We start from the raw sequence: 11,102 nt of genomic DNA, 5'->3' as shown, positions 1-11,102 counted from the left end.
TTTAGCCGCCTCTAATTCTTACATACAACTTATAAATTAATAATTCCATACGGAACTCGTGTTTCAAGGTTAAAAGCTGGGGGGCAAGATATTGGAGGAACCAAATAAACAGAATGTTTTAATGGACATGTCTGTTTTGGTCCTCCAATTACTTAGAACTTTATTTTTGCGTTGTATAGTTTAGAAGTTGGAGATAAAATATTGGAGGAAACTAAACAGAAAAAGAATATTTCGATCTTACTATTTACTAGTTAATCTGTTTAGTTCCATCCAATTCTTACATACAACTGATAAAGAAATGCAAATGGAGAGGAGTTTCTCTAAACTCTTTTCTTGAATTATTCATGCAGCAATGGGATATTTATAAGCATGATAAATGAGAGGAAGAGGCATGCAAATTTGTCACTAGTGGCTTGGAAAGCATGAACTTTCATGCTGCAGCGAAGCAGATTGTGCAGTACATCAGTTAAGATTTGCTTTCTGTTAAAAAGGGCAGCCGTATAGGTCTTGCTGGACGAGATTTTTTATAACATTGAAAAAAAAACCTTGAATATAGCTCTTAACACAATACAATTATTATTATTATTATTTTGAGGTTGTATTTACAAAATTCATAAAATAACTGTTTTCAAGTACTAAAATTAAATACTAAATCTTATGCGCATGTTTGTGAGAGCCAATTAGTTGACTTAGTAAAATTTCTTCAAAACAAGAAGTCTAACATGGGTGAAATTTTAAAATTTTTGAATTAGTTTTTTTAAATGTAATAATCTAATATCAAATATGTTTACCAATCCTAGGAATAAAACTATAAGTACTAAGTAGTAGAAGTTTACATAAAACCTTCCTTTTACTAAGTTTACATAAAACGTTTTATGGCGTAAACTCCTTACGCCTTCATCAAATCCGAAAATTTGTTGACAACGCATAAGAGGGTTTATAAACGGGAATCTTGGCCTTTCAATTATTCTGAATCTGATCTGAATACACAAATGTTTTCAAAATCATGCATTAACTCAACAAACATCATAAGCAAAATCACCCAAAATACACATCATAACTTTTATCACAAATTACACTTTCGCTCACCCCTACAATTGATATATAAAGAGATGACTAGTGATTCTTTATAAGCCAATGCCCCTCGTCGATGCAGCTACTAACAACTAAAAGAGAGCATGCGACTAGAGAGAGAACGCTGTTCAAGGAATTGGCTTCCTAACAATGTAAAAAGAGCATCACTAATAACAAGACATCTACAGATAAACCCACAAGTAAATGAGTTCAATACTGTCCTGAGCAGCTTCTCAAAGTTGAAAGATATATTAAGTTGCTTTCTTCAACTTAGTCGAGCTTGACATTGGAGTACAGAAGAGTGTCCCTTGTAAGTGGCATGTTCAGAAGGAAGTAAATCTACAACGACAAAGCAAGAAACAGAACTTATATAGCCGGCCACAGCGATAAACAATTAACGCATTAATCCATGTAAAAAATTCTAATGGAGAGTGCAAAAAGCCTGTATATATCAACATTATCATCTGTGTTGCAGCATCCAGGTGTCAATCACAACTATAGAGATCTGATGAGTTCCTAATGAACCTTTATAGTTTCTACATATGTTGTGACTGATGAGCCCCATCTCTCAACAAGTCCTATGAACTAAATTGCAGTCATGTGATAAATGTTCATGCTAATTTGCTTTTCAAATGGCATGTCACTTTGTCAAAAGTCAAGACAATCTAATGTTACTGTCAGTTAACTTCTTTCTCCAGGCTTTCCTTTCAGAAGTGACTCACTTGTACGGGAACAGTTTATCATGTTGTATACAAGAACAAATATTTTTTTTGGAAGACAACCCAAGTTTTGGAATTATAATGAAATTAGTTAAATATAAGACATGTATTTCTGCAGCACACCAACAAACTTTGTTCTCAACTAAAAGCCTAGTTAAATCAACTATCATGCAATAAAACACTGCTTAAAACTAATTAATATTACTAAATATTGCAAGTTACAACACATTTTGTAGATTTCATGTTTGTCAAATTTTGGAAATTACTTTAACATTATTGCAACTGCTACGATTAACCCTCTATTTAAACATATGCCACAATTTCTTCTAAACATAAATAAATACAAAGATAATGAAACAAAAACTGCAATTGGCACCATACTTTGTAGCATTAATCAAGCATCAACTGCTATCTTTAAGTTAGAAAATCAGAAATAATGAAATGCTGTTGACCTAGAAGGAAGTTTGTAGGAATTACTATGGCATGTTAAAAGCTAGTCTCAAATGCAGGACTAGTTTTTGAATATACGAATAATATCTTATTAGCAAAAGAATTCATATTTGACAATATTCTATTCTATAAGAATATTTATATATAGAATTTAAAAAAGCTATTCAGTTAAAAATATATATATTACTACATCTTCCTGGCACTAACATAAAATTTTTATTTTTAAGATGCAAAACAGTTTCTAGGTCCTTGTTAACATAGAGTCTTACCCCAAAGAGAGTCGCAATAATAAGAATAATTCCTGTTAGCCAAGCTAGAGTCCGTCTAACCAATAAAACTTCAGCAGCAGCCAAGGTAGCGTTGCGTGAGCCTTCTGTTTCTGCTAACATTCGTGGAGATGGCCTAGAAGTATACATCAAATTTAACACAGATTCCGACTGTGGAGATGGTGTCTCATTAAAGAAGACAACTCCAACAATTTGACCTGCCCAATCATCAATTACAATAAACATTCGCAATTATGGAAAATTTAATTAACAAATTAAAATATATAAACAACAATAATGTATAGGAGATCAAAAGACACAATACTTGATCAACAATGTCGCTAATTTTTTCCATAAACAACAGTATCTTAAAACTCCTCCTATACATGGCAAATGCTTGAGATTGAAGGCTAGAACTCAAATACCAATCTCTATACGCAAAGTTTTCAAGTCATCATGCAAACCATAAAACAGATTAAAACTGTTAAATCCAATGTAGTAGACCAAGTTTTTTCAGCAAATAATTTTGCATGAAAATTCATAATAATGCGGATAAAAAATAATAAAATATGATCAAATGGTAAAGGAAATAAAAATGCTGATGGTCCATTACTTCAGCAGTTATGCCAGACATAAATTGAGGTCCATATTTTGCACAAAAAGCTAGTAGGCTGGCAGAAAAAGAGGTTATTCCTCTTTCATAATAACTTGGTATGATGGAGGACTGCCATTTTAAAAATGATTTTATCATGCCATGCAGACTACACAGTAAATAACAAAAGCATACCTTCATATGCTGTTTGCAAGGAATCAAATATCCTGGAAAGTGTTGCAAGTAGTATCTTCATTCCTTGCTGACCTAACCCATACTGCTCTTGCAAAGCCTAAAGAGATATAAAGAGAAGAAAATGGTAAAGCATACTAACATCAATAAAATGGTAATGAATACAAACATCAAGATAGTTTATACACAATCAACCAAAAGAGAGTATCCTTAAATTCATGCCAACCTTGTACACATGCATTACTTAACCAAACTTAAATGTTTATATGCATACACAGAAACACTCCATGATCCCTTTCAGCAACTACCATTTTTTTCCCCTCTGGATTTCCTTGTTCAGTATAATTTGTAACAAATAAAAAGCACAGTACAATTTAACTTCTAATGCCAAGAGAAAGTGCCCTCACCTTAATGCCATCAAAACTACCCATCATTAACTCAGCCGGTCTTCGAATACTCTGAGCTAAATGTTCGTGTACATCCACTGCCCTTTTAATATTCTGGGACAGAACCAGAAGCTTCAATGCAAAATCCTTTTCTGCTTTCTGCAAACAACTGAGATGTTACTCTTCTAATTCAAGCTTAAATGCTACAAAGTAATATCAGCAAGTGCATTAATAGATAAACACAATTTTGAATTTGGCATAGAACCTTTGACATGTGAAGTTTCACATGGTCGCCATCGGCCACAGGGATGATCAACTCTCCATTCAGTGGTTCCAAGGTATCAGCAACATATGATCCACCCAACCAAGATGCCTATATACATAAAGGAAACTGATAAATGTATAGATTGTGCAAATATAGAAGGATAATTTAACCAACTATTGTAGAGGATGAGATTGAGTGATGACTAACAAAATTGCGAATTTCCTTGTCAGTGCGATCTTCTGATAGTTCATCCAAAAACACTACTGAAACTTGATCTTCATCTGAAACAAGATAAAGAAAATTAACAATCCTCACCAAGTTTTGTGCTAAAATAATCTTAATACAATGAATGGTCAATATGCATATAAGAAACCTGCAAATACACATGTTTACAACAGCTAAGCTACCTGGAATTTGAATATCAGCTTTTCTTGGACCAGGAATAATCTTGCTGTGATAGGCATCAAATAACTGAGTGTTATCAAGGTCATCCGTGAGCTTAGGATCTGAGGAAAGAATTTATTCAATTCATCTTCAAGTACGACTAAAAAATGGTGAAAAGAAGTTGAAAATTCATTATTCAAAGCAGGGTCAGTACCACCAACTCCTCTGACTTCCAACATGAAAACAGCGCGAGGTCTATCGAATGGATTTGGCACGAGAACCTCATTCAACTGAGAAAAACAAAAAAACAATTTCTTAAGGGAAACGTCAACTAGACAAGACACAAAAAACAAAGGCTGAAAATGATAAAGATAAAAAGCAGCATAGAATTTTGATGACCTTAGATGAGCCATCAGCTGAAAGTGAAGCAGGCGGTGCAAAACCAAGCAAGACTGACACAGCAGCGCTGACTTCCGAAAGCGACATAGAACGAGACTGAAAGTGAAAAGCCATAGGACAACAACATATTTAAACAATAAAGGCAAGAATAATAAACCTTTAATATCAAATAATAACAAAACTACAATGCATTGCTTTTATTCCAGAATCTAATTCATTAAATGTAGAAAACAAGAATGCAAGGCAAACTATTGAAATCATCAATTCGAAATCTCCATAGATTCATTACATATCCATAACTAACAAATTAAATTAAAAAAAAAGCACTCATAGAGTCGATCTGACGTGTGCTAATCAAATGCTCACATATTAATATTTCAAAATTCAAATTCAGTCCTTGCCTAACATTGTGAATGATCAATGTCTTAGCCTTAAAATAATCAATTAAACAACCAAAATTTCATTAATTGTTGAAGGTAATATGGCAATATCGAACGAACCTGAGCGACATCGTTTTGTGAAGGAGTGCGAATAAATTGACGCGTCGGATTATCGATAAAGAACACAGAACCGGAAGGTTCAGCCTGAGCCTGGATAAAATTGGAACCAAAACAGACTATAAAATCGTACGATCAAAAATTCATATTTACACTGAATAATACAAAAGCACAAAAGAGAAATAACAAACCCTAATTTGGAAGCAAAGGAGAGAAGAAAAAACAATGAGATGGAAAATTCTGCGAGTCGGAAAATCCATTGTGACGAAACACACAGTCTGATCTGAGGTTTCACGAGGAGGAGGAAATTTCTATCTATCAGATTCGGGTATTGCAGGCGACGTCGTTTCGTTTTTTTTTTTCAGTATTATTACTATTATTTTTGATTGAAAGACAGAATTGGGCTGGGCTGTCTGCATTACTGTTAATTGGGTTCAGTCGAGAACATTAAAATTTTAAAAACTTCTTCTATAAACACTTACACTAACTCTTATTACACCCCAAATCAGAATGAGGTTCATTGTTTTATGCTGGGAACGGTTGTATTTAGGATATGAAAGTGTATGCTTGGAGTCAGTTTAATGTTTTATGGCTTGGAAGACCCTTCAGTTGGCGCATTGACTGCCGCCTAATCCCTGCTTTTGCACACAAACAGTAATGAATAATGACATGATCAGAAACTTCTCGTAAATCCTCAAACTCTTTATATATCTTCAAATTCTTCATCTTTCCTTGCTTTTAACATGTAGCCCCACGTTGAATCCAGTTGATTTTTGCTTTGTGACCGTCGACCGACTCATGGATCTGCTCTTTTCCTTTATTTGTTTCAAACAAACTTTACTTTAATCTCTTTTTGCTTGATATTCCAAAATATACTCATATTAACAAAACACAAAAAATGAAAATAAATAAATAAAACATAATTTAGCATAAAATTAAGTTAGAAAGATACGAGATCCAGTTTAGAACTCTCTTTTTTTTAGGTCAATTTTATTGGGTTGGCCATTTAATTAAGGCCTTCATTAATGTCACAAATGGATAAACCTCCTTCTTGAATGTTCTCTTTCGAGAGAAAGAGAACAAGAGAATGGAGTAGGTCGGAGTTTTAATGGCTTCATATCTCACTCTTTAGAATGAGTGTTTAATTTTGTCAGGGGTGTTAATTCGGGAGAGTGCATCCAAGAGAGTGGTCAAAGGTGAGTGAAACACTGGGAGCAAACACGGGTAGTTAGTAGGTAAAGAGTTAACTTGTGTCCAACTCTCATGGACACAGTATCCAACTCTCATGGACACAGAGGAGTTAATACATAAATGCAAAACAATTTCTATACAAGATGACAGTGAACGCAAGCTATCACTCATAAGTGGAATGTAAGGAAAATGAGGTTGCATAATGGCAAATTCATTAGTGGGAAAAATATTGTTAGCAAGAAACATCCATATGGAAGGGATCAAATTTACATTAACTCAAGCATGGAAAACAACAAAAGAGGTGAAAATCGAGAGCTTGGGTAATAATATATTTTTGTTCAAATTTGGCTAGGAAGTAGATAAACGAAAACTAATAGCTGGAGGGCCATGGCATTTCAATAGGGCTTTGATTGTGTTTAAAGAACCTAGTGGAATCGGGAATATGAGGAAGGAAGAATTCACACATGTTGTTTTTTGGGTACAAATTCACAATGTATCTATAATGTGCATGGAGCGAGAAAATGTTCAAAAGCTATAGGGACTGATCATAGAAGTTCTAAAAGTATAAACTAATGATGATGAGGAATGTATTGGCCTATATGCAAGAGTCAAAATATTAATTGATGTCACAAAGCTATTAGAAAATATGGTGTTCTTGGAGCCAAAAATATTAGGCCCAAGAGAAGAAAGTGAAAGATGCAAGCTCGAAGTGCAAGCACCAAAGGGCACATAAAAGAAGGGTCAATCTAGGGGAAAATGGTAGGTTGTGAATTACCAAAGTCAAGCCCAAATTAAAAGAAAGCACAAATCCTAAGCCCTTACAAAACCTCTATAGCTAAAGCAAGCACTTGCAATTTGTCTCCTCACAACTACAAAATAAACTAAAATGGCACAAAAATGGTGGAAAATGATGAAAACACTCACAATGCAATTCAATCAGCGGAGGCTGAATATTAGCCTCGTTGACAGCTATGAAAATGTTAAGTTGGAACGTTCGAGGGATAGGGAATGACCGGACGTTCATGGCTCTTAAAAAATTCCTCTAATTGTATAGACCTTAGTTAATTTTCCTATATGAAACTAAACTGAAGTATGTACAAATGAATAAAGTTGGTAAGAAATTGAAGATGAAAAATTGTTTTGTTGTTAGTACTACTAGTAAGAGTGGAGGTTTAGCCATGCTATGGAATTCTGAAACAAATGTGAATATCACATCTTTCAGCAACCACCACATTGATGTTGAGGTAGAAACCGAAACGGGGAAACAAATGAGATGCACTAGAGTGTACGAGCATTCATAAACGAGTAAAAAAAAACACACTTGGACTCTACTAAGAAGACTAAGAGGTATGTCTTTATCTCATTGGCTGTGTTTTGGAGATTTGAATGAGATTCTGCATTTGGATGAGAAAAATGGAGGAAATGATAAGGAAGTTAGTATGATTGGTGATTTTAGAGAGGTTGTTCAGGACTGTAATTTGAGAGATTTGGGTTATTTGGACCACTTTTTCACATGGTCTAATAGGAGATTTGGTTACCATTTAGTTGAAGAACGTTTGGATAGATTTTTGTGTAGTAAAGACTTGACAAATTTTTTTCAAGACCAGGCTGCAATAAACATGGTTACTTGGTGTTCGAATCACAATCTAGTATTTATGGAAACAATAGACGGGGATGATAGAAGGCAATACGATAGAAGAACATAATCAAGAACCCATTATGAAGATATGTGGAGTTCTTACGATGAATGTAGGATCATTGTTAAGGAAGAATGGGTCAAACATGGAGAATGGGTAGGAGGTAAGTAGTAGAACTTTTTAAACAAGTTAGTAAAGCCTTGCTAGCTGAATTAATGCACTGGAGAGTAAGAAATTTTTTGGGGGCAGCAAGAGGAAATTGGAGATGCTGATGAACAGAATAAAGGAGCTCCAGTAGCAAAAAAGACAGTATGAAAGTGGTGAAGAGTTAAAAAACATAGAAAGACATATCCACAATCTTTTACTAGATGAAGAGATTTTCTAGAAGCAGAGGTCTAGAGCGGACTAGCTTAGGAAGAGAGATAAAAACATAAATTTTTTCACCAAAAAGCTTCATCGACAAAGAGGAAGAACAAATTTGGGGGATAAAAGATGCTCAAGGAAATTAAGTAGCAGAGAATGAAGATATTGATAAAGAGTTCTATGGGTACTTTGCAAAATTATTTTCAACCTCTAATCCTACTCAAGATCAAATAGAAGAGGCACTAAGAGGAATGGTTCCTAAGCTATCAATATAAATGAATGAATACCTGACTCAACTATATACAAAGAAGGAGATAATGGAGGCCCTAAACAAAATGTGTCCAACTAAGGCTCTAGGGCCTGATGGATTACTGGGTGCTTTCTATCAAAAGCACTGGCCATCTGTCAAGGAAGGAGTCATCAACACATGCCTTCATATTCTAAATGAAGCATGTACCATTGCCCCCTTGAACCACACTTATATTCTTTAATTCCAAAGAATGCGAAGCCTAGAAAAATGATTGAATTTAGGCCAATAAGTCTCTATAATGTCATTTATAGAATTATTGCCAAAACTATTGCGAATAGATTGAAAACTATCCTGCATGTTGTAATTGATTGGTCACAGAGTGCATTCATCCCTAACACATTAATAACCGACAATATCGTTGTTGGATGTGAATGTCTCCATAAGATTAGGCATAGCAAGGGCAAGAAAAAGGGCTTGGTTGCTTTGAACCTAGATATTAATAAAGCTTCTGATAGGGTGGATTAGGGTTTTTAAAAACAGACAATGCTTAGATTAGGCTTTGCCATGAAGTGGGTAGACTTAGTTATGAATTGTATTACCACTTCATCTTTCTCTATAATTATAAATGGAATACCTAAGGGTATGATTATCCCTCAAAGAGGATTGAGGCAAGTATGCCCTTTATCCCCTTATCTGTTTATAATATGTGCATAAGCCTTTTCTAATCTGTTAATATAGGCCGAGAGGAAAAAATGAATACAAGGGTTGATATTCGCTCGATATATTTCCATCTCTCACCTCCTATTTGCAAATGACAGCCTAGTCTTTTCTAGAGCCTCGCCTAAAGACTGCCAACATCTCAAAGACATATTTGATTGCTATGCTATTGCCTCGGGACAAATCTTCAATTTTGACAAGTCATGCATGTTCTTCAATGGCAATGTTCATGTAAACCAAGTTTCAGCCATCAAAAGAATTTTTCAACTCAATGTGGTATTGAAGCATGACAAATATCTAGGGTTACCTTCGATGATTGGGAAGAAAAAGAATAATTTTTTCAATGAGATTAAACTGAAAGTTGAGAGCAAGATTGCCAGTTGGCAGTAAAAGCTTTTCTCGTATGGAGGGAAACAAGTTCTAATCAAAGTAGTGGCACAAGTTGTTTCAGCCTATACCATAAGTGTTTTCAAGACACCTATTGATTTGTGTGATGATATTCAGAGATCTATATCGAGATTTTGGTGGAGCAAAACAAAAAAGAAGAAGAAAAAATGGGTATTGCCTGGACCATATGGGAAATGATGAGTCAAGCTAAGATTCGAGGAGTAATGGGATTTAGAGACATCTCGAGTTTCAACCAAGGCTTGGTGGCTAAGCAAGGTTAGAGATTGATTCAAAATCCAATCTAGCAACAACATCTCTAAAGGCTAGGTCCTTTAAAAATACTAATTTTCTTAATGCACTAATGGGGTCAAATCCATCCTATATTTGGAGGAACATACTTTGGGGACGACAAGTAATTCTTAATGGATACAGATGGAGAATTGGTAATGGAAAAAACATCTCAGTGTACAAAGATAACTAGATTCCAATACCATCTACATTCAAGCCTTTTTCTAGCAAAAAAATGCCTCATGATATCACTGTATCAATATTAATAGATAATGAAAATAAGTGGAAGACTTATTTCATTCAATAGATGTTTCAAAAGGAAGATGCAGATGCAATTTTAAGCATCTCATTACCAAGGAGACAAAGAAAGAACGAAGTTATTTGGCATTATGATAGAAAAGGGAAATATTCAGTCAAAAGTGGATACCAAGTGGCTTTAAAATATGAAATTCCTGGATTCACCAAAATGCTCTAACATCAAAAGAAGGAACTGAAGTATAATCTGAACCCTTATCCTCCCTGAAAAAAAATTAAGATTTCATATGGAAGGCAGCAAAAAACTTACTACCACCAGTTAAGAATTTGTGGAAGCGTAGAATTGTTCAAGAAGCTCATTGCAAGCAGTGTAGGAATAGATTGGAAAATACTTTGCATGCTCTAATCACTTGCAAAGCAGCGAAGAAGGTCTGGCAACTCTCAACTATGGCAAGTGCAATTCAAAAGATGGGAAATCCAGACTTTTTAGGGGATTTGATGATGTTACAGAAAAAGCTTAGTAAAGCTGACTTAGAGCTTATGGTGACAATGTGTTGGGCGAATTGGCATGCTAGAAATAGATTTATTTTTTAAGGGTTGAAGTTAGACCCAATTCTAGTAATGACCAAAGCTGAAGCAGTTAAAGAAGGTTTTAGAAGAACAAAATTTCTAGAACTACTAAACTCGGAAATAATGCAGAAGAAAAAACCAAAAGTCTGGACCCCTCCACCCCAAGGATGGGTAAAGATTAATGTTGATGCAGCTATTAATAGCAAAAGACAATGTTCAG

The 11,102-nt window shown here is 34.6% G+C and overlaps 1 protein-coding gene and 1 non-coding gene across 2 annotated transcripts; both read right to left on the bottom strand.

Moving 5' to 3' along the window:
• Positions 1-124: 124 nt before the first annotated feature.
• MIR2275B (microRNA MIR2275b) lies at positions 125-308 on the bottom strand. The gene is given in 1 exon segment (NR_161545.1): positions 125-308. It is a non-coding gene; the product is annotated as a microRNA MIR2275b (primary transcript).
• Positions 309-936: 628 nt separating this feature from the next.
• Positions 937-5,588, bottom strand: LOC102613537 (uncharacterized). Its single transcript, XM_006493642.4, has 11 exons — positions 5,416-5,588; positions 5,228-5,317; positions 4,728-4,823; positions 4,543-4,618; positions 4,352-4,450; positions 4,152-4,225; positions 3,945-4,052; positions 3,701-3,838; positions 3,297-3,393; positions 2,513-2,727; positions 937-1,413 (listed from the first exon to the last, which is right to left on the bottom strand). Exons 1-11 carry the CDS (start codon positions 5,482-5,484, stop codon positions 1,345-1,347), a joined length of 1,131 nt encoding a protein of 376 aa, XP_006493705.2. The 5' UTR covers positions 5,485-5,588; the 3' UTR covers positions 937-1,344.
• Positions 5,589-11,102: the final 5,514 nt, after the last annotated feature.

This window comes from Citrus sinensis, chromosome 9 (genome assembly GCF_022201045.2).
Source record: "Citrus sinensis cultivar Valencia sweet orange chromosome 9, DVS_A1.0, whole genome shotgun sequence".
NCBI lineage: Eukaryota > Viridiplantae > Streptophyta > Magnoliopsida > Sapindales > Rutaceae > Citrus > Citrus sinensis.
The sequence above is the reverse complement of the archived record's forward strand: the minus strand, read 5'-3'. Positions and strand labels throughout refer to the sequence as shown.